Source organism: Arachis hypogaea, chromosome 6 (assembly GCF_003086295.3).
Source record: "Arachis hypogaea cultivar Tifrunner chromosome 6, arahy.Tifrunner.gnm2.J5K5, whole genome shotgun sequence".
Lineage (NCBI taxonomy): Eukaryota > Viridiplantae > Streptophyta > Magnoliopsida > Fabales > Fabaceae > Arachis > Arachis hypogaea.
Window position 1 is genome coordinate 23,714,825 of NC_092041.1, and position 24,483 is coordinate 23,739,307.

A 24,483-nucleotide genomic window follows, 5' to 3' on the forward strand; every position below is an offset into this window, starting at 1 on the left:
CGTACTCGACATGAAAAGCCCGACTTGTATCAAAGAGGTGCAACAACTCAACGGGCGGCTGGCAGCCTTGTCCAGATTCCTGGCGGGATCCGCAATAAGATATCTCCCCTTCTACGCCACTCTAAGGAAGGGAAAGGAATTTGAATGGACAGTCGAATGCGAGCAAGCCTTCCAAGACTTTAAAAAGTTTCTGGGACAACCACCTATATTAAGTCGGCCTCGGAAGGGAGAACCGCTCATCTTGTACCTCGCAGTGGGAAATCGGGCAATAGCTTCAGCACTGGTCTGAGAGGACAACAGCGGATAGCAACTCATATACTTTATCAGCAAAGCATTGCAGGGATCCGAGCTGAACTACCAGAAAATAGAAAAATTTGCTTACGCTCTCATAATAACATCTCGCCGACTTCGCCCATATTTCCAGTCTCACACCATTAAAGTTCGAACTAACCAGCCCATAAAAGGGATCTTACAGAAAACAGACTTGGCAGGAAGAATCTTGCAATGGGCAGTCGAGCTGTTCGAATTCGACCTTCAATACGAAACTCGGACGGCAATCAAATCTCAATACCTGGCCGATTTCATTACGGAATTTACGAACACACCGGAAGTCCCCACAGAATGGAATCTATACGTGGACGGATCCTCAAATAAAACGAGAAGTGGGGCAGGTGTAATAATCGAAAGCGACCAGGGGACCCAGATCGAACTCTCCCTCAAATTTGGGTTCCCCGCCTCGAATAATCAAGTGGAATATGAGGCACTACAAGCAGGTTTGAAGATGGCTAGGGAGGTCGGAGCTCAAAAACTTATCATCTTCAGCGATTCACAGGTAGTCACTTCACAAATAACAGGCAGCTACCAAGCCAAGGATCCCACTATGAAAAAGTACCTGGATAAAACCAGGGAACAACTCGGACAACTCGGAGAATATGAGATTCGACACATACCCCGAGAATAGAATGCCCGGGCCGATGCACTCTCAAAACTATCCAGCACCAAACTAGGAGGTAACAATAGAAGCCTTATCCAAGAAACTCTACAGAAGCCATCAATCTCAGAAGAAGAAAAGGTCCTAGCCATAATAGGTCGCGATCAGGGATGGATGACCCCCATAATTAATTACCTCACAACTGAGGCCTTCCCTACAGATGAGAAAGAGGCAAAGAAGTTAAAACGGGAAGCACAATACTATACCATCATAAAGAACACTTTATACAAAAGAGGGATTTCAACACCATTGCTAAAATGCGTGCCGAATTACAATACTAAGGACATCTTAGAAGAAGTACACAGTGGCATTTGTGGCAATCACCTCGGAGCACAAGCACTCGCCAAAAAAGTACTACGAGCCGGATTCATAAGGATATGTTTGCCATGTCAGAAGCATGCCAACTTGCACACTGCTCTGCCCGAGGAACTCATCAACGTAACATCACCATGGCCATTCGCAAAATGGGGACTCGATCTCCTCGGACCCTTTCCCCAAGGATCCGGACAGGTCAAATTCCTCATAGTAGGAATAGACTAATTCACAAAATGGATCGAGGCAGAACCCCTAGCCAACGCCACAGCTCAAAGAAGTCGGAAATTCCTGTATCAAAATATTGTCACAAGGTTCGGAGTTCCATACTCTATCACTACAGACAATGGTACCCAATTCACAGATGCAGGCTTCAAAAAACTAGCGGCCGACCTGAATATAAAACAACAATTCACCTCTTTTGAGCATCCCCAAGCCAACGGGCAAGCCGAAGCTGCCAACAAAGTTATATTAGCAGGGATAAAACGAAGATTACAGGATGCAAAGGGAGCCTGGGCTGAGGAGCTCCCATAAGTCCTATGGGCATATCGAACGACCCCACATTCCACAACAAGGGAATCACTTTTCCGATTAGCTTACGGAATGGAGGCTATGATCCCAGTAGAGGTTGAAGAAAGATCCCCTAAAGTGATCTACTATAGTGAAGAAGCCAATCCCCAACTTCAAAGGGAAGAGCTCGAATTACTCCCAGAAGTCCAAGAAAGAGCTCGGATAAGGGAAGAAGCATTGAAACGACGAATGGCTTCCAGATGCAATCAAAAAGTAATACAGCAGACCTTCATGAAGAATGACCTCATTCTAATCCAAAATGACATTGGAACAACTCGACCTAGAGAAGGAAAGCTGGCTGCAAATTGGAAAGGACCCTACCAAGTCATAGAAGTGCTAGGGAAGGGCTACTACAGGCTTTCCGAACTCGACGGGCGAGAGCTGCCAAGGTCATGGCACGCCTGCAACTTAAGAAGGTACTATAGTTATGGAGGATAAGGGACCTTGGGACAAGGCACACTCTTTTTCCAGAAAAGGTTTTTTAACGAGGTGCCAGGCCCAATGGTGGACGAAATTGTGATACAAGAGTTCCAGGTACTGTTAGAGAAGCTTTTTCTTTCCACAACTCCGTTCAACTAACCAGCAAGTGTACTGGGTCATCCAAGTAATACCTTACGTGAGTAAGGGTCGATCCCACAGAGATTGTTGGTATGAAGCAAGCTATGGTCACCTTGTAAATCTCAGTTAGGCAGATTAAATTGGTTTATGATGAGTTCAAAAATTAATAATAAAAAGAAAATAAAAAGGGATAGAAATACTTATGTAAATCAATAGTGGGAATTTCAGGTAGGCGTATGGAGATGCTGTGCTCCTCTTGAATCTCTACTCTCTTATTACGTTCATCCAATCCTTCCTACTCCTTTCCATGGCAAGCTGTATATAGCGCATCACCGTTGTCAATGGCTACATCCCATCCTCTCAGTGAAAACGTTCCTATGCTCTGTCACAGCACGGCTAATCATCTGTCGGTTCTCAATTAGGTTGGAATAGAATCCCTTGACTCTTTTGCGCTTGTCATCACGCCCCAGCCTTCAGAAGTTTGAAGCTCGTCACAGTCATTCAATCCCAGAATCCTACTCGGAATACCATAGACAAGGTTTAGACTTTCTGGATCCTCATGAATGCCGCCATCTATCTAGCTTATACCACAAAGATTCTGTTGGGGAATCTAAGAGATATGCGTCCGGCCTAAAGTAGAACGGAAGTGGTTATCAATCACGCGTGTTCATAGGTGAGAATGATGATGAGTGTCACGGATCATCACATTCATCAAAGTTAAGTATAACGTATATCTTGGAATAAGGATAGAAGAGAATTGAATAGAAAGTAATAGTAATTGTATTGAAACTTGAGGTACAGCAGAGCTCCACACCCTTAATCTATGGTGTATAGAAACTCCACTGTTGAAAATACATAAGTAAAAGGTTCAGGCATGGCCGAATGGCCAGCCCTCTCCATGATCAAAAGACCGAATGATCAAAGACTACAAAGTCCAAAGATTAAACTGTCAAAAGATGTCTAATACAATAGTAACTTATCCTATTTATACTAGACTAGCTACTAGGGTTTACAAGAGTAAGTAATTGATGCATAAATCCACTTCCGGGGCCCACTTGGTGTATGCTTGGGCTGAGCTTGATCTATCCACGAGCTGAGGCTTTTCTTGGAGTTGAACTCCAAGTTATAACGTGTTTTGGGCGTTCAAATCCGAATCATGACGTTTTTCTGGCGTTTAACTCCAGACAGCAGAATGTACTTGGCGTTCAACGCCAAGTTACGTCATCAATTTCCGAATAAAGTATAGATTATTATATATTGCTGGAAAGCTCTGGATGTCTAATTTCCAACGCCGTTGAGAGCGCAACAATTGGAGTTCTGTAGCTCCAGAAAATCCATTTCGAGTGCAGGGAGGTCAGATTCCAACAGCATCAGCAGTCCTTTTGTCAGCCTTTTTCAGAGTTTTGCTCAAATCCCTCAATTTCAGCCAGAAATTACCTGAAATCACAGAAAAACACACAAACTCATAGTAAAGTCCAGAAATGTGAATTTAACATAAAAACTAATGAAAACATCCCTAAAAGTAGCTTGAACTTACTAAAAACTACCTAAAAACAATGCCAAAAAGCGTATAAGTTATCCGCTCATCACAACACCAAACTTAAATTGTTGCTTGTCCCCAAGCAACTGAAAATCAATTAGGATAAAAAGAAGAGAATATACTATAAATTCCAAAATATCAACGAATATTAATTCTAATTAGATGAGCGGGACTTGTAGCTTTTTGCTTCTGAACAGTTTTGGCATCTCACTTTTTCCTTTGAAGTTTAGAATGATTGGCTTCTCTAGGAACTTAGAATTTCGGATAGTGTTATTGACTTTCCTAGTTAAGCATGTTGATTCTTGAATACAGCTACTTTTATGAGTCTCGGCCGTGGCCCTAAACATTTTGTTTTCCAGTATTACCACCGGATACACAAATGCCACAGACACATGACTGGGTGAACCTTTTCAGATTGTGACTCAGCTTTGCTAGAGTCCCCAGTTAGAGGTGTCCAGAGCTCTTAAGCACACTCTTTTTGCTTTGGATCACGACTTTAACCACTTAGTCTCAAGCTTTTCACTTGGACCTTCATGACACAAGCACATGGTTAGGGACAGCTTGATTTAGCCCTTAGGCCTGGATTTTATTTCCTTGGGCCCTCCTATCCATTGATGCTCAAAGCCTTGGATCCTTTTTACCCTTGCCTTTTGGTTTTAAGGGCTATTGGCTTTTTCTGCTTGCTTTTTCTTTTTCTTTCTATAATTTTTTTTCGCCATTTTCTTTCTTTTTTTTTCAAGCTTTTTACTTTTCACTGCTTTTTCTTGCTTCAAGAATCAATTTCATGATTTTTCAGATCATCAATAACATTTCTCTTTGTTCATCATTCTTTCAAGAGCCAACAATTTTAACATTCATAAACAACAATATCAAAAGACATATGCACTGTTCAATCATTCATTCAAAAAACAAAAAGTATTGTCACCACATCAATATAATTAAATTAAATTCAATGATAAGTTCAAAATTCATGTACTTCTTGTTCTTTTGAATTAAAACATTTTTCATTTAAGAGAGGTGAAGGATTAATGGATTTTATTCATAGCTTTAAGACATAGTTACTACATACTAATGATCATGAAGTAGAGACACAAAATATAGATAAACACAACATTAAAAACCGAAAAATAGAAAGAAATAAGAACAAGGAATGAATCCACCTTTAGTGGCGTCTTCTTCTTGAAGGACCAACAATGTCCTTAAGCTCTTCTATGTCCCTTCCTTGCCTTTGTTGCTCCTCCCTCATTGCCCTTTGATCTTCTCTTATTTCTTGGAGAATGATGGAGTGCTCATGATGTTCCACCCTTAATTGTTCCACATTGTGGCTCAAATCTTCTAAGGAAGTGTTGATTTGCTCCCAATAGTTGTTGGGAGGGAAGTGCATCCCTTGAGGCATCTCAGAGATTTCTTGATGATGAGCTTCCTCATGCATCTCTTGAGAACCGTGAAGGGTCTCTCTTGCTTGTTCCATCCTCTTCTTGGTGATGAGCTTATCCTCTTGAATGGAGGTGTCTCCTTCTATGATAACTCCAGCTGAGTAACATAGATGGCAAATAAGGTGAGGAAAAGCTAGCCATGCCATTGTGGAGGACTTGTCGGCTATTTTGTAGATTTCATTGGAGATGACCTCATGAACTTCTACTTCCTCTCCAATCATGATGCTATGAATCATGATGGCCCGATCCACAGTAACTTCAGATCGGTTGCTAGTAGGAATGATGGAGCGTTGAATAAACTCCAACCATCCTCTAGCCACAGGCTTGTCCAGTCTTCTTAGTTGAACTGGCTTGCCTTTGGAGTCTATTCTCCATTGAGCTCCTTCCACACATATGTCCATTAGGACTTGGTCCAACCTTTGATTGAAGTTGACCCTTCTAGTGTAGGGGCGTTCATCTCCTTGCATCATAGGCAAGTGAAACGCCAACCTCACATTTTCCGGACTAAAATCTAAGTATTTCCCCCGAACCATTGTGAGATAATTCTTTGGATTTGGGTTCATACTTTGATCATGGTTCCTAGTGATCCATGCATTGGCATAGAACTCTTGAACCATTAAGATTCCGACTTGTTGCATGGGGTTGGTTATGACTTCCCAACCTCTTCTTCGGATCTCATGTCGGATCTCCGGATACTCATTCTTCTTGAGCTTGAAAGGGACCTCAGGGATCACCTTCTTCTTTGCCACAACATCATAGAAGTGGTCTTGATGGCTCTTGGAGATGAATCTTTCCATCTCCCATGACTCGGAGGTGGAAGCTTTTGTCTTCCCTTTTCCTTTTCTAGAGGATTCTCCGGCCTTAGGTGCCATTGATGGTAGTGGAAAACAAAAAAGATTGTGCTTTGACCACACCAAACTTAAAATATTGCTCGTCCTCGAGCAAGAGAAGAAAGAAGAGAAGAAGAAGAAGAAGAGAATATGGTAGAGAGGGAGAGATGTGGGTTCGGCCAAAGTAAAGAAGAGGGGGTTGTGTTGTGTGAGAATGAAGTAGAATGGAAGGGTATATATAGGGAGAGGGGGTAGTGTGTATTCGGCCATTTAGGGTGGGAATGGGTGGGAAAATGTTTTTGAATTTTTGAAAGTAGGTGGGGTTTATGGGGAAGAGTGGATGGATTTGAGTGGTGAAGGGGGTGATTGGGAAGAGGAATTGAGGTGATTGGTGAAGAGTGTTGGGAAGTGTGACATGGGGAAGAGTAATCACAAAAATAGGATTAGGAGGTAATGTGGGAATATAGTAGGTGGGGATCCTGTGGGGTCCACAGATCCTGAGGTGATCCTATGGGGTCCACAGATCCTGAGGTGTCAAGGAATTCCATCCCTGCACCAATTAGGCATGTAAATTGCCTTTGCACACCATTCTGGCATTTAAACGCCGTGTGGTGCACATTCTGGGCGTTCAACGCCCATGTAAAGCATGTTTCTGGTGTTGAACGCCAGTTTCATGCTTGTTACTGGCGTTCAGCGCCAGCTTTTCTTCTCTAGGCACATTCCTGGCGTTCAGCGCCAGAATGTTGCTTGTTTCTGGCGTTCAGCGCCAGGTTGATGCTCTGTTCTGGCGTTGAACGCCAGCCAGATGCATCTTACTGGCGTTGAACGCCAGCCTGTGCTTCCTCCAGGGTGCGAATTTTTTTCTGCTGTTTTTGCTTCTGTTTTTAATTTTTATGATTTTTTCGTGACTCCTCATGATCATGTACCTAATAAAACACAAAATAAAAATAAAATAAAAATTAGATAAATAAAATTGGGTTGCCTCCCAACAAGCGCTTCTTTAATGTCAATAGCTTGACAGTGGCTCTCATGGAGCCACAAAGGTGATCAGGTCAATGTTGTATAGTCCCAACACCAAACTTAGAGTTTGGATATGGGATCTTAACACCAAACTTAGAGTTTGGTTGTGGCCTCCCAACACCAAACTTAGAGTTTGACTGTGGGGGCTCTTCTTGACTCTGAACTGAGAGAAGCTCTTCATGCTTACTCTCTTTTGTCACAGAGAGATGGCCATGTGCCTTAAACACAAGGTAGTCCCCATTCAATTGAAGGACTAATTCACCTCTGTTGACATCTATCACAGCTCCTGCTGTGGCTAGGAAAGGTCTTCCAAGGATGATGCATTCATCCTCTTCCTTCCTAGTGTCTAAGATTATGAAATCAGCAGGGATGTAAAGGCCTTCAACCTTTACTAACACGTCCTCTACTATTCCATAAGCTTGTCTCAATGACTTGTCTGCCAATTGTAATGAGAACAAGGCAGGTTGTACCTCAATGATCCCCAGCTTCTCCATTACAGAGAGTAGCATAAGATTTATCCCTGACCCCAGATCACATAGAGCCTTTTCAAAGGTCATGGTGCCTATGGTACAAGGTATTAAGAACTTGCCAGGATCTTGTTTCTTTTGAGGTAGAGTTTTCTGAATCCAGGTATCTAGTTCACTAATGAGCAAGGGAGGTTCACTTTCCCAAGTCTCATTGCCAAACAACTTGGCATTCAGCTTCATGATAGCTCCTAAATATTGAGCAACTTGCTCTCCAGTCACATCTTCATCATCTTCAGAGGAAGAATAGTCTTCAGAGCTCATGAATGGCAGAAGGAGATTTAATGGAATCTCTATGGTCTCTGTATGAGCCTCAGATTCCTTTGGATCCTTAATAGGAAATTCCTTCTTGCTTGAGGGACGTCCCAGGAGGTCTTCCTCGCTAGGATTTTCGTCCTCCTCCTCCCTTGTGCATTTGGCTACATTGATCACATCAATGGCCTTGCACTCTCCTTTTGGATTCTCTTCTGTATTGCTTGGGAGAATACTGGGAGGAGTTTCAATGACTTTCTTACTCAGCTGGCCCACTTGTGCCTCCAGATTTCTGATGGAGGATCTTGTTTCATTCATGAAACTGAAAGTGGCCTTTGACAGATCAGAGACTAGATTGGCTAAATTAGAAGTGTTTTGTTCAGAATTCTCTGTCTGTTGCTGAGAAGATGATGGATATGGCTTGCTATTGTTCAGCCTATTGCGTCCACCATTGTTAAAGCCTTGTTGAGGCTTTTGTTGATCCTTCCATGAGAAATTTGGATGATTTCTCCATGATGGATTATAGGTGTTTCCATAAGGTTCACCCATGTAATTAACCTCTGCCATGGCAGGGTTCTCAGGATCATAAGCTTCTTCAGAAGCTGCCTCTTTAGTACTGTTGGATGCATGTTGCCATCCATTCAGACTTTGAGAGATCATGTTGACTTGCTGAGTCAACACTTTGTTCTGAGCCAATATGGCATTCAGAGCATCAATTTCAAGAACTCCTTTCTTCTGAGGTATCCCATTATTCACGGAATTCCTCTCAGAGGTGTACATGAATTGGTTGTTTGCAACCATGTCAATGAGTTCTTGAGCCTCTTCAGGCGTTTTTTTTAGGTGAATAGATCCACCTGCAGAATGGTCCAATGATATTTTCGAAAATTCAGATAGACCATAATAGAATATATCTAATATGGTCCATTCTGAAAACATGTCAGATGGACATCTTTTGGTCAGCTGCTTGTATCTTTCCCAAGCTTCATAGAGGGATTCACCATCTTTTTGTTTGAAGGTTTGAACATCCACTCTCAGCTTGCTCAGCTTCTAAGGAGGAAAGAATTTATCCAAGAAGGCTGTGACCAGCTTATCCCAGGAGTCCAGGCTATCCTTGGGTTGTGAATCCAACCATATTCTAGCTCTGTCTCTTACAGCAAAAGGGAAAAGCATGAGTCTGTAGACTTCAGGATCAACTCCATTCGTCTTTACAGTCTCACAGATCTGCAAGAACTCAGTTAAAAACTGGTAAGGATCTTCAGATGGGAGTCCATAAAACTTGCAGTTTTGTTGCATTAAGGCAACTAGCTGAGGTTTCAGCTCAAAATTGTTGGCTCCAATGGCAGGAATGGAGATGCTTCTTCCATCAAACTTGGACGTTGGCTTTGTGAAGTCACCAAGCATTCTCCTTGCATTATTATTATTTTCGGCTGCCATCTCCTTCTCTTGTTCAAAATTTTCTGAAAGGTTGCTTCTGGATTGTTGTAACTTAGCTTCTCTTAATTTTTCTCTTCAGAGTCCTTTCAGGTTCTGGATCAATTTCAACAAGAGTGCCTTTATCCTTGTTCCTGCTCATATGAAAGAGAAGAAAACAGGAAAAGAAGGAGGAATCCTCTATGTCACAGTTTAGAGATTCCTTTATGTTAGTAGAAGAAGAAAGGGGAGAAGAGAGTAGAAGAGGGGATTCGGATATTAGGTGAAGAAGGGTGAGGAGAAGTGTTAGTAATTAAATAAATAAATAGAATAAGAAAAGAAGGGGAGAATTTTGAAAATAATTTTGAAAAAGGGGTTAGTAATTTTCGAAAATTAAAGATAAGATAAGATTAAAATTAAAATTTAAAACAAAAAGAATTTTTTAAAAAGAGAGAAGTATTTTCGAAAATTAGAGAGAGAAGAGTAAATAGTTGGTTTTGAAAAGATAAGAAACAAACAAAAAGTTAGTTAGTTGATTGAAAAAGATATTAAAATCAAATTTGAAAAAGATAAGAAGATAAGAAGTTAGATAAGATATTTTGAAATCAAATTTTGAAAAAGATAAAATTTTTGAAAAAGATAAAATAAAAGATAAAAAGAATTAAAATTTTTAAAATGACTTAACTAACAAGAAACTACAAGATAAGATTCTAGAACTTAAAGATTGAACCTTTCTTAACAAGAAAGTAACAAACTTCAAATTTTTGAATCAATCACATTAATTATTAGTGAATTTTCGAAAATATGATATAAAGATAAGAAAAAGATTTTGAAAATATTTTGAAAAATATTTTTGAACTTTTCAAAAAATAGAAAAAATGAAAAAGATATAATTTTTGAAAAAGATTTTTGAAAAGATAGGATTTTTAAAATTGAAATTTTGACTTGACTTGTAAGAAACCACTAATTTTAAAAATTTTTTGACCAAGTCAACCCAAAATTTCGAAAACTTGGAGGAAAATAAGGAAAAGATAATTTTTTTATTTTTGAATTTTTAAAGATGAGAGAGAAAAACATAATCATGACCCAAAACATGAAAATTTTGGATCAAAACACTTAATGCATGCAAGAACACTATGAATGTTAAGATGAACACCAAGAACACTTTGAAGATCATGATGAACATCAAGAACATAATTTTGAAAAATTTTTGATGCAAGGAAAACATGCAAGACACCAAACTTAGAAATCTTTAATGCATAGACTCTAACAAACGAAAAATGCATATGAAAAATAACAAACAACACAAAACAAGAAAACATCAAGATCAAACAAGAAGACTTACCAAGAACAACTTGAAGATCATGAAGAACACTATGAATGCATGAATTTTCGAAAAATGCAAGGAAAAATTTTTAAAGCATGCAATTGACACCAAACTTAAAAATTAACACAAGACTCAAACAAGAAACACAAAATATTTTTGATTTTTATGATTTTCTAATTTTTTTGTATTTTTATTTTAATTTTTTCGAAAAACATCGTTAGAAAAACGAAAAAGAAAAGAAAATTTTGAAAAAGATTTTTGAAAAGAAAATTACCTAATCTGAGCAACAAGATGAACCGTCAGTTGTCCATACTCGAACAATCCCCGGCAACGGAGCCAAAAACTTGGTGGACGAAATTGTGATACAAGAGTTCCAGGTACTGTTAGAGAAGCTTTTTCTTTCCACAACTCCGTTCAATTAACCAGCAAGTGTACTGGGTCATCCAAGTAATACCTTACGTGAGTAAGGGTCGATCCCACAGAGATTGTTGGTATGAAGCAAGCTATGGTCACCTTGTAAATCTCAGTTAGGCAGATTAAATTGGTTTATGATGAGTTCGAAAATTAATAATAAAAAGAAAATAAAAAGGGATAGAAATACTTATGTAAATCAATAGTGGGAATTTCAGGTAGGCGTATGGAGATGCTGTGCTCCTCTTGAATCTCTACTCTTTTATTACGTTCATCCAATCCTTCCTACTCCTTTCCATGGCAAGCTGTATGTAGGGCATCACCGTTGTCAATGGCTACATCTCATCCTCTCAGTGAAAATGTTCCTATGCTCTGTCACAGCACGGCTAATCATCTATCGGTTCTCAATCAGGTTGGAATAGAATCCCTTGATTCTTTTGCGCTTGTCATCACGCCCAGCCTTCAGGAGTTTGAAGCTCATCACAGTCATTCAATCCCAGAATCCTACTCGGAATACCATAGACAAGGTTTAGACTTTTCGGATCCTCATGAATACCGCCATCTATCTAGCTTATACCACGAAGATTCTGTTGGGGAATCTAAGAGATATGCGCCCAGCCTAAAGTAGAACGGAAGTGGTTGTCAATCACGCGCGTTCATAGGTGAGAATGATGATGAGTGTCACGGATCATCACATTCATCAAAGTTAAGTATAACGTATATCTTGGAATAAGGATAGAAAAGAATTGAATAGAAAGTAATAGTAATTGTATTGAAACTTGAGGTACAGCAGAGCTCCACACCCTTAATCTATGGTGTGCAGAAACTCCACTGTTGAAAATACATAAGTAAAAGGTTCAGGCATGGCCGAATGGCCAGCCCTCTCCATGATCAAAAGACCGAATGATCAAAGACTACAAAGTCCAAAGATTAAACTGTCAAAAGATGTCTAATACAATAGTAACTTATCCTAGTTATACTAGACTAGCTACTAGGGTTTACATGAGTAAGTAATTGATGCATAAATCCACTTCCGGGGCCCACTTGGTGTATGCTTGGGTTGAGCTTGATCTATCCACGAGCTGAGGCTTTTCTTGGAGTTGAACTCCAAGTTATAACGTGTTTTAGGCGTTCAACTCCGGATCATGACGTTTTCTGGCGTTTAACTCCAGACAGCAGCATGTACTTGGCGTTCAACACCAAGTTACGTCGTCAATTTCCGAATAAAGTATAGACTATTATATATTGCTGGAAAGCTCTGGATGTCTACTTTCCAAAGCCGTTGAGAGAGCGCCAATTGGAGTTCTGTAGCTCCAGAAAATCCATTTCGAGTTCAGGAAGGTTAGATTCCAACAGCATCAGCAGTCCTTTTGTCAGCCTTTTTCAGAGTTTTGCTCAAATCCCTCAATTTCAGCCAGAAATTACCTGAAATCACAGAAAAACACACAAACTCATAGTAAAGTCCAGAAATGTGAATTTAACATAAAAACTAATGAAAACATCCCTAAAAGTAGCTTCAACTTACTAAAAACTACCTAAAAACAATGCCAAAAAGCGTATAAGTTATCCGCTCATCACCCAAGACCTACAAACTAACCCCCACGTGTATATATTTGCATTTCTCTTAATAAAATTTTTTTAGATTTTCTACAAACGTTCAAGTCGTATTATTCTAAAAACAATCATCGCCCGATTATAAAGCTACAGATCGACAGAAAGTGAAAACCAAATTCACTGTGCGATCACGATAAAAACGAGGGTTAAAACCCAAAATTCTACAAAATCGGCAAAGATGAAAATAGAAAAATACAAGAAGCTATAGAAAGTGATCCATAGAAAGGACCTAACGAGGTCCTAATAAAATGGATTGTTATAAAATAGCTTAAAGACTGGCCGACACCTAAAGTCGGCCAGCCCCAACAAACCAAGTTATAAGTAAAGCCCTAGAAAGAGGTCTGGCCAACCCTATAAAAGAGAATTACTATAAATTCGAAGAGCCCGACGTGACGAAGTCGGACTCCTACAAAAGGTTACAAAGATAATCCCTGAAAGATACCTGAACAAGGTCCAAGAAAGAGGATTATCAAGTAACTCGACAGAGCCCGACGTGACAAAGTCGGCCCAGAAAGATAAAGTTACAAAGATAATCCCTGAAAGAGACCTGAACAAAGTCCAAGAAAGAGGATTATCAAGTAACTCGACAGAGCCCGATGTGACAAAGTCGGCCCAGAAAGATAAAGTTACAAAGATAATCCCTGAAAGAGACCTGAACAAGGTCCAAAAAAGAGGATTATCAAGTAACTCGACAGAGCCCGACGTGACAAAGTCGGCCCAGAAAGATAAAGTTACAAAGATAATCCCTGAAAGAGACCTGAACAAGGTCCAAAAAAGAGGATTATCAAGTAACTCGACAGAGCCCGACGTGACAAAGTCGGCCCGAAGAGATAAAGTTACAAAGATAATCCCTGAAAGAGACCTGAACAAGGTCCAAGAAAGAGGATTATCAAGTAACTCGACAAGGCCCGACATAACAAAGTCGGCCTGGGCAGATAAAAGCTACAAAGATAAATCCCTGAAAGAGACCTGAACGAGGTCCAAAAAAAGGATTATCAAGTAACTCGACCAAAAGTCCGACATGATAAAGTCGGCCCAAGACACAAAACCACAAAGGTAATCCCTGAAAGAAAGGGCTTATTACGATCGATGAGAGCAACGTCAGGCCAAAGGATCAAGTTAATCATGTCAGATAGAAACTTACGAAGGCGCCAAGACAAGTGCAAACAGACATAATATAGAAACTACCGAGTTACGACAATAAACTCCAGAGGCCATCAAAGACCAGCCCCGGAAGCCCGAGAAATACTTTGTTTTTCAAAAAGAAAGTTGCTAAACGAGCAACCCTAGAAAGTGTCAATAGTCAAACAAAAGACCATTTACAAAAAGTTCAAACGCCCACAGACCGGGCTATGCACAAATTTATCAAGAATAATCAAAGAGAGTCCAAAGGCTTCCCAGTAGCAACATCAATAGGAGGTGAAGGAGGATGAGTCTGGAGAGGCACCGCATCCATTGTCCCGTCGCCTCGATTCAAAATCTGACAGTCAGAGTCCGGCTCAACTACGGTCGAGGGGGCTGAAGGAACCGGCATGGTAGAAGCTTTCAGAGGAGGCACAGGAGGTGGCTCAACATCATCATCGGGATCATTCGGGACAATCTTGCCATCCTTTACTACGTTATCAAGACTAACGAGAGTCAAATCGGCATCAGGGGCAACAATTCGGAACTGCTCCATCAGATTCTCACAGGCGGCAGTCACGCTGCCCACAAGGTGACCCTGGAGCTCGGCATAATCAGTCCGAGCAGTTTCCAAGTCATCACGGAGATGCACCAACTCCCTATAAGTCGAGACATAGCTATTTTTGTGCTTCAGTGCCATGTCCTCAGCCAACTTCAAAGAAGCAGCCAAGGCAATAGAGCTGGCCTTCTCACCCTCTAGTTCCTTCTCTACCTTTGCCAACTTCACCTCCAACTCATCCTTCAGACCCTTGATCCGATCAAATTCTGATTTAGCCTCCTCCATGAAGGAATTTGTGGCATGAATCGGGATCCCCTGAACAGTTCGGAAAATAGCCGCACCCATATGTGCCATTTTCACACTACTTTTGGTGATAAAATCCAGATGCTGAAGAAGAGACACATCATCCATGGAGAGCCCACCATAGGGGGCAATTTGCTAGTCAACAAACTCGACAGCATCAAAATCCGGGGCATCCAGATTAAAGGGCTCAGATGTTTTTTGCTTTTTAAGGGAGGAGCACCAGAAGCAGCAACAAAAGTTTGTGGGGGATCTGCCAGTCGAACCCGAGGAGTAGGGATCACCCTCCTCGGCCTAGGGGAACTCGGCACGGGTGGCTTCAGGATGGTTTGAGAAGACCCCTCCCCAGCCGCCCTGACCGAGATATTCTGTGCAGCGGCTGCCTTCCTAGCCTTTTTAAAAGCCTTCATGGAGTCGTTGTTCTTCGACATTTCTGAAAAACAGGAAAGACAGAATCAACAAACAAAGTCATGGAGCATAGGGAAAAATAGAATAAACTAAAAACACGTCAGTCAGTACCCAACACATTTCGGACTAAAGATGGGTCCCCCAAAAATTTCTTAGTATCCAGATGCGGGGGCTCCCCCCAAATATCCTCCAGCACACTCACAAAGGCCTGTTCGATCTCATCCAACATCTCCCAAGTATGCCGGGACACCATGACATTCTTTTGCCACTCAAGAGGAAAAGCGGGTTCATCATTTTCATCAAGAAAAAAGGGGCGAACACCCTCAACAGCTCGAACTTTAAAGAAATAGTTTTTGAAGTCCTTAAAAGATTCGTCATACATGGCAAAGACTTTGTGCCCCTGAGCAGATCTAAAGGAAACCCAAGAAGCTTTCTTTTTTGAAGAGGCCCCAGGTTTGGCCGAAACAAACAAATAGAGGAAAAGAGTTAGAGAAGGCTTGATGCCTAACTCTTGACACAGCAGCTGAAAAATCTTTATAAAAATCCACGAATTGGGATGAAGCTGGGATGGAGCAATGTTACATGCCCACAACAAGTCGGTCTCAAAGGCAGAAAAAGGAAAAGTAACGTTCAACTGACTAAAGAAATACTCGTAAGCATAGAAGAAGGGACGCTCCCCCTCGAGTGAAGTGGGAAAACAAACTCTCTCGTCAGAACTAGGCGCTACAAGCTCATAATCCTTCTCCTGGGCATCACTACCACAAACCCTATGATGCTTTCGCAGCTCTATACAAAAATCTGAGTCCACCATAGAAATACACAGAAGAACCATAGAATCCACCCAATCAGCCATGCCCTCAGGGACTTGGGAAGACGTCTCAACAATATTTTTATGAGAAGCCATGAGGCCAACTAGTCCTACAATAAGAAAAGAATATTGGATTACTAAAATACATCTCGGACAACAGCAAAACAACTCGGCTACACAATCAAGCACGGTATGAGGAACAAAGGAGACCCAGGACCTACATGAAAGATCCAAGGGTGTCCTTTGGAGGCAACCACAGAACAAGAACTCAAGGGACCTACAAATTCACACCCCAGCAACGACCCTTCATTCTTAACCAGAAACCATCAAAAAATCATCATCTCCGTCAAAAAGAAAAACTATCGACAAAACAAAGCCACCAAAGGAGCAACCTTTTTTCAAAACGGAGCAACTTGCAAAACTCTAAAGGCACTAAACTACCAGGAAATCCAGCTGAAAGCATATAGAAAGACGAAAAGAAAATCAGAAACATACATCATAACGACAGTCAAGCATAGTGGTACGAAAAGATTCAAGCTTTCCAATAACAAATCAGGCAAAATCAAAACTTTATTGAAGAATGACATTCCAAAGTAAAAATAGAAACGAAGAAAAGGTTCAAGCTTTCCAAGCATACAAAATCAAGGCGTCATCAAAAGGATCAAAAGCAAAAGTAGCAGAAATAAAAAGGTGAGGAAGAAAGCAAAACCAACCTGGAAAAAGAAAGAAAACTTTGAAAAGCGAGTAGCAGAGAATCGATCACAAAGCAGAAGCACCAAGCGAAGGCCAAAGCTTCACAGAGAGACGAGAAGTGCAGAACAGGAAATGGCGAAAGAAGAGGGAAGTTACAGGGAAAGGAAAACCATCTCTTGGATACAAAAATTTGAAAAGAGAAAATCAAGAGAAACGGAACAAGTTAATGGGGGCATTAAAAACCCTCGCACATTCCCAAGGAAAACGCTAAAAGGAAAAAGCGCGCGCTTTTAGAAGAAACGGAACAGAAATATTCCGCATTCAAGAAAGAGCTCTACGGAAGATAAAGCGACAAAATGCTCAAGTTTGGCTTTAGCCGAGAAGGCTCGAAGTCCTAAAACCAAGACTCGACCGCCAGATAAAAGACCAAGCTCGAGCAGGGGCACTGTTCATACCCTGGGTCGAGCTGTCCGACCCGGGATGTTCTACAGACAAAGCAACTGACCTCTTCAGGCTAGGACAACCCGGCCTCTTCTTAAAGAGCTCGGCCAAGTCACAGGAAAGCCCAATAAAAGGGCCCAAGCAGAGGAACACGACCCGAATCCAAGGGCGGCCCAAGCCTATAGAGATAAAGGCGGTTCCCTTAAAGATAAGATGACCTCGTTCGAAGATAAAGATAAGATAAGATAACTAACTTATCCTATCTAAGAATGTCACTCTACGCCATTATAAATACACTGGAGCACCCAGGTATAACTCATACTCTGATACTACTCAATACCTACTTAATACCCTTGCTAACTTAAGCATGGAGTCCCTTGCAGGTACCCCCCACCCTCCGAGGACGAAGGATCAGCATTATCATCAAGTCTCACATGTCGGACACCACAACTCCAGACACCCCCGTAAGATCGGACTCAGCAGTTCCGATCAATATAAAAGATCTCGTCCGAGATCAATCTCTAGTTTCAGGTAACCCTCAGAACAATATGATTTTTGAAAAATGATAAGATAAGATTTTGAAAAAGATATAATTTTTGAAAAAAGATTTGAATTTTGAAAAATAAGATAAGATAAGATAAAAATTTTAAAATAAAAATCTGAAATTTTTTTTTGTAATTTTTGAAAAAAAATCAATTAAAAAGCAAATATTTACAATAACCAATAATAAGGCACACGTTTGCAATTCCCCAGCAACGGCGCCATTTTGACGATTGGATCAATTGATGGTAAAGAAATTCACAAATATAATCGCGTTGTAGGTATAGTTTCTAAACCAACAGAGAATCGTTTCGTACAAAAGTTTTGTTTTTCACTTAAGCAAACCCAATAAAAATAAATAACCGAAGTATTCAAACCTCGGGTCGTCTTCTCAAGGAATTGCAGGGAAGTATGATTTATTATTGGTTATGGAAAAAGGTATGTTTTAGGTTTTTGAAATTGGGAACAGGTAATGTAAAATAACAAGTCGTTAAAATAATAACTAATAAAGCTCTTGGCAAGGTATGAGAATTGGAAGTCATATCCTAGTTATCCTTATCAATTGTGATGAGAATTGGCTTTTGCTCTCACTTGGTCACCCTCTAACTATGAAGGTATGTTAAGTGGATGAATCAATTTGATTCCTCAGGTCCTAGTCAATTCCTATGGAAAAGACTAGAGTTATTGGAACTCAAATCAATTAGCAAAGATAACAATTATCAATCACAAGGAGTTTGATAACTCAAGTGTTACCAGTTACTCAACCAAAGCCAAAAGGGAAGAAAATATATTTGAATGAAAATAATTTGGATAAAGCGAAAGCATCAATAACATAAATTAAAGAAAGCAATCATAAGTCTGAAATACTTCAATGTGTATTAATAAAAGAAAATCAATCTAAACATAAAGGGTTCATAAACTAAATTGAGAAAATAAATAAAAGGAACATTGAACCTGTGATCAAAGAAGATGAAATCCTAATTCCTTTAAGAGGAATCCTAATCCTAAATCCTAAGAGAGAGGAGAGAACCTCTCTCTCTAAAAACTACATCTAAATTATGAAAAGTGAATTATGAGTCATCCTATATGTTAAGTCTCTGCATGTTCCCGACTTTAACTGTGTTTCTGGGCCGAAATCTAGGTCAAAACACGGCCCAAAATCGTCTCCAGCATTTTCTGTTAATTCTGCAGATCGCGCTTGTCACGCGTACGCATCGTCCACGCGTGCGCGTCATTCAGCGTTTTTCCTTGCCACGCGTACGCGTCGTCTACGCGTTCGCGTCACTCATGCAGCTTCCAATCCACGCATTCTCTCTCTAAAAACTACATCGAGCGCGTCACTGCGATTTCCTCTATTTCGTGCGGTCACGTGAGCCACGCGTCCGCGTCGCTTCTCGCTGGTCATCTCCTTAATTTCTTGTGTTTCTTCCATTTTTGCAAGCTTCCTCTCCATTCTCTAAGTCATTTCCGCCCTATGAAGCCTGAAACACTTAACGCACAGATCACGGCATCGAATGGTATAAAAGAGAAATTAAAATACACAATTTAAAGCTTTAGGAAGTAAGTTTTCAATCATAGAATAAATTTGGGAAGGAATTGTAATATCGTGCAATTCATATGAATAAGTGGGTGAAAAACTGATAAAAACCACTCAATTTAGGACAAGATAAATCATAAAATAGTGGTTTATCAGTGCTCTGTATGTACTTTATGATTTTTGGACTTCTGTGTTCTTTATTTGTTAAGTTGAATGTATTTTGTTGCTTGTTGCTGTTGGCTAATAATAGTAAAATGAATTTAACTTCTAATCCTGACCCTACTAAGAACTCCCCATTCTTACTCTCTCTTTCCAACCCAATCAGCTATAGGTGTGGATGCTTATTGTGAAGTTGTAGAAGCATAGAAGATTTTGTTTACAAATTGATCAGTTGTTGCTAGAATTTATTTTTCTCTCACCTTGTTAGTTAAAGCTTTTATTTCAGTGGGTTAGGCTTGTATATGTTGTTCATTGATTAACTATAATGTATTACTAGTAATTATGTGATTATTATATATTGGAAGTTTTTGTCGAATGGTTATTAATGAATAAAAATAAAATTTACTAGCTTTCATATGATAAAACTAGGAATGTGTTAATGTCGTAAATGTTTAATATTAAATAGATAATAAAGAAAACAGGTCAGTAACACCTTACTTTTTATATGATTATGACGTACTAGAAATTGGATCGTTACATATATAACCACAGGGGTAAAATAGTAATTTTATCCCTCATTCAATGACACACACAATTACCAAGATAACCAAAACGATGCACGAACGATGACGAAAAGACGTAACATTCAGATTTAAATCACCTCGAGTACCCAACTTATTTTCTAAGACAGATCGTAAACCCGACTTGAATGAATGAAAGTTACAAGAGATCAGAACCGACTTAAAAATGCTTGAGCCCGACCTAAAGAAGCTCGGCCTCAAGTAAGGACACTGTTCATACCTTAACCCACAACTAAGCCAGGCCCAAAATGAACGAAGTTCAACCAATACTCTGCAGATATCAATATTCAGATCTACATAAATACCTACCCAACTTCGTGGAGGTCGGATACATCAACATGGGCTTAGCCCTACTCATTGAAATAAGTAACTAACTCCTATAATATCTCCTATTAATCTAAAAAGATCTCAAAAACCTCCCTAATAAAAGAGAATAATTATCCACCATCAAAGGTGGAACCACTTTATAAAGTGGTTATCTACTCACCACTTACAACTATAAATACCTTCACACTGTTAGGTATTCTTTGAACTATAATCTACATAAAAAATTTGCCTAAAACTTTGCTAACTTAAGCATCGAAATTTCTTGCAGTACCACTTTCTACCTTCATCAAGATGTCGGACCACAACACCTCAACACCAAAAAATGTCAAACGCTACTTCAAAAAGAATTTGGACCTCACGTTCAAACTCAAATTCCAATTTAAAATAATCCTCGAAACACTATTATTTTGGTAACTACTTTTTTTTATAATGGTTTATTTAAAAAAAATCACATGAAAATAATCACAGTTATTTTTAAGGAAAAATGCAAGCTCAACAATTAACATGCATTATATTGCAGTTACATATAAAGTATACTTTTTGTCTTTAAAGTTTGAGAAAAATTTTAAAAATACTCTTGAATTTTATTTTGTTTCAATTTTGTTTCAGAAATTTTTTATTTGCATCAAATATACTCTTATTGGCTAATTTTTCAAAAAATTTAAGACCGATTCAACAACAATTTCATAAGAACAACCCCTCAATACAAGCAAATCAAGCATAATTTTCATGCATTATTATTAGATTGGTTTTAAATTTTTTAAAAATTTAACCGTCGATGGTATATTTGATGTAAATCAAAAACTTTAGGGACAAAATTGAAACAAAATAGAACTTAAGAGTTTTTTTAAAATTTTTACCAAAATTCAGGGACAAAAGATATATTTTACCTAAAAAAAAGTTGATTTCAAAAAGTGGTTCAATTAAATTTATCCAAACTAGAATATTAATGTGTTTTAAAAGAAGAAAAGTATAGTATTTTTTGAATTCTAAGTCTAAATCGTAAATTTTGAAATTCGAAGTCTGAACCCTAAATTTTAAATTTTAAATCTTACCTTCTAAATTTTAAATATAAAATATTGATATAAAATATAATAAACAAAGAATTAATATTTTTTAAATAGTATTTTTTTTATAAGGATTTAAAGATGAGTTCAATTTTTTTTATATTATGCGTTTATTTGAATGTCATTCTTTTTTAATTATTGTGTTTGACAAAATTTTAATAATAAGAGTAAACATCTTAAAAATAATTACTAATATTTTTATATAAGAGTTTTTTTAAAAAAAAATTTACTTAAAAGATATTTTTAATATAATAAATAAATAAAAATATTTATATATTATTATATTTAAATATAATTACTAATAAAAAGATATTTTTATATAAAATATTTAAATATAAAATTATTTTTATTTCTTTAAAAAAATTTGTAAAAAAAACCTTAAAAAATTCATAAAAATTCATAAATTTTATATCCAAATTGTCCCTTACAAATATATATATATTTTTTCTAAACTGCAACATGACACATCTAAATCACTGAACCTACATTTTCATTTTCAAGTGAAGACAACTAGCCTTCTTTACATGGATAACCGCCTTTTTCTTTCATGAATTATCTTAAGCATTTCACTTCAAATACTAAATTTTTGTTTTCCTTTGATTATGAAAACATTCTATTGGGCTTTTGCAAAAGTAAGTGATATATCATTCATAATGCTTTTTTTTTATATGAGAAAAAATCTTAAACGATTCTCACCATTACTTCAAAAAATACTAAAATTCTTAATATGAAAAATATATATTTTTTATTTTTGATATTTATTTTTATAAAATTAATTAGTTTCTGTCAATATTTTTTATCGATATTAATTGAATAAGTTTACATAACATGTTAAACTGTTAATTTATTAATTAAGAACCAACTAGAATTAATAATTTTTTTGAAAATTTTATTATTTTTTAATGATAATTATCAAAATTATTTTAATTTTAATTTTAATTTTTTTATTTTTTAAATATATTAGTTAAATTTATTGTATAAAATTAAAAAATATTAGTAATTTTTAAATTATTTTTATTTATAAAAATTAAATAGAGAATATATTACGTAAGTATATTTTGAAAAAAAATCATTGATACAGAAATTAATTAGTTTTACAAAATTAAATATCAAAGACTAAAAAATTATTTTTTATTTAAAATTCTTATAATCCTTCAAAACAATTATCAGATTGGTATTCACTTTTTTTTAATCAAATATATTTGTGTTGAAGGTTAATTAAGTTCAATTTTGAAGAGATTAATGTATATTTCTACGGAAAATATCGTATCCAATTTAATATTATGTAACTACCCGGATGTAACTTGTAAGTGTAATTTACTGTTGAAATTGTATTTAAAAATAAAAATAAAAATACAGTAATTCTTCCAGTACAAAAGCAACATTGAAAATTATTTTCTTTTTACGTGTTGCCAAAGAAAGAAATGAATGCGTCAATGCGAAACAATAAAAAACGAAGCGAAAGGAAACGCAAACACAAGCCAGTTTCCGTTGCAGAAGGGTTTAACAGTTTTCGGAATGGTAAGTTTCTCTCTCTCTCTCTCTCTCTCTCTCTCTCTCATTTCGCTTTTCAGTTTTCACATAAAAAGCAAAGCCATGATTTCACAAATGTTGCACAATTTCTCTGCCATGTTTGATTGATAAAGGGTTTATGGTTGTTGAACAAAAGTTGTATGTTAAAAAATGTTCTAGTTTACTGAATTCATTAAATTTTGGAGAAGGCTACACCTTTTCTGGCAGGCCTTGCTGTGGCAGCTGCTGCAACTGTTGGTAGATATGGTATCCATGCCTTGCAAGCATTCAAGGCGAGGCCACCTCGAGTGCGTAGATTTTACGAAGGCGGTTTCCAAGCTACTATGAATAGAAGGGAAGCTGCTCTGGTGCTTGGGGTTAGGTAATAGTAATACACAACCATTTTTGTTCAAACAAAGAGTTGATTATCATTAAGTATCCTGCTTCTGCAATGATAATTTAAGTAAGAAAAGGACCTAAAGGATTATAACTTTTGGTTAGAATTCATTTCTTGATGAATGCAAAATATTGGACTTTCTACCTAATTGCAATAATGGAATTGGAACAAGGATTGTTAATGTAATTTTCGGTGAATATTACCTGCAAATTAAGACTTTGGAAAAGCTTCATCTATCACATTAGTCCCTTGGAGTTAGTCCCACAACTATATCTCTGTGACCCTGCTGATATGTGTTTTCCATGAATAACAGAGTCTACGGAAATGAGTGCTAAATTCAGTTAAACAAAATGTGAGTGTTAGCAGTTTTGGATTTTTGGCTGATGATTCAAAATTAGGGACAGCTGCAGCCGTTTATATAATGTTAGACAGAGGCCATTCACTGAATGCGCTGCTCCCTTGCCGGTGGTTGCATTAAGTTCATATAAGCTATTTTATGTTGCTAAGTGTGGGTCATTTTCTTTGGCAATGCCAGCTCTCATGAATTCATGAGTACTCCTAATTTTGATTGATTAGTTCAGGAATCAACTCAACAGACCTCTGCCTATGCCGTGGTTTGTTGCAAATCTTTACATATTATGTCCCAAACCTGGACGAAGGTGGAGAGAGCAGAGTTAAAACTTAAAATCTTCATGATAACTTGGATCAACAAAGTGAACCACAACATTTTTTTTTTATCTATGTACTTAACAATCTTCATGCATTTTGGTACAATTTTTCTCATGCTGTTCCAAAATTTGATAATGGCAGAGATCGAACTCCGACAGATAAGATTAAAGAAGCGCATAGGAGGGTGATGATTGCAAACCATCCGGATGCAGGTGGAAGCCATTACCTAGCATCCAAAATCAATGAAGCAAAAGAGGTCATGCTTGGAAAGATCAAGGGTGGTGGGTCAGCATTTTGAAGCTAAAGAGTGTAATCTTTTCTTTCTTTCTGCTCTTGACCCCAGTATCGACAACGCTCCTTACTACAATTATGTATCGATTATAATTATTTGAGTCTTCCAAGTAGATTAGTGATTACCTAATGATAAAATTTTAACCTGCAAATAAATTAGTCCATAAGAGGAGCCTGTGTATCTTGGCTATGTTTAGACTTCAGAGGATTAAAAACAATGCACTTCTTTTCTATGATGTTTAATACCTTACTTGTCTATGATATCCATGTTTCTCCT

At 38.0% G+C, this 24,483-nt stretch overlaps 1 protein-coding gene across 1 annotated transcript; it reads left to right on the forward strand.

Annotated features, from left to right (window-relative positions):
* The first annotated feature begins 22,741 nt into the window (after window positions 1–22,741).
* Window positions 22,742–24,467, forward strand: LOC112696472 (mitochondrial import inner membrane translocase subunit TIM14-3). The gene is made up of 3 exons (XM_025749264.3): window positions 22,742–22,858; window positions 23,059–23,231; window positions 24,057–24,467. Exons 1-3 carry the CDS (start codon window positions 22,766–22,768, stop codon window positions 24,211–24,213), a joined length of 423 nt encoding a protein of 140 aa, XP_025605049.1. The 5' UTR covers window positions 22,742–22,765; the 3' UTR covers window positions 24,214–24,467.
* Window positions 24,468–24,483: the final 16 nt, after the last annotated feature.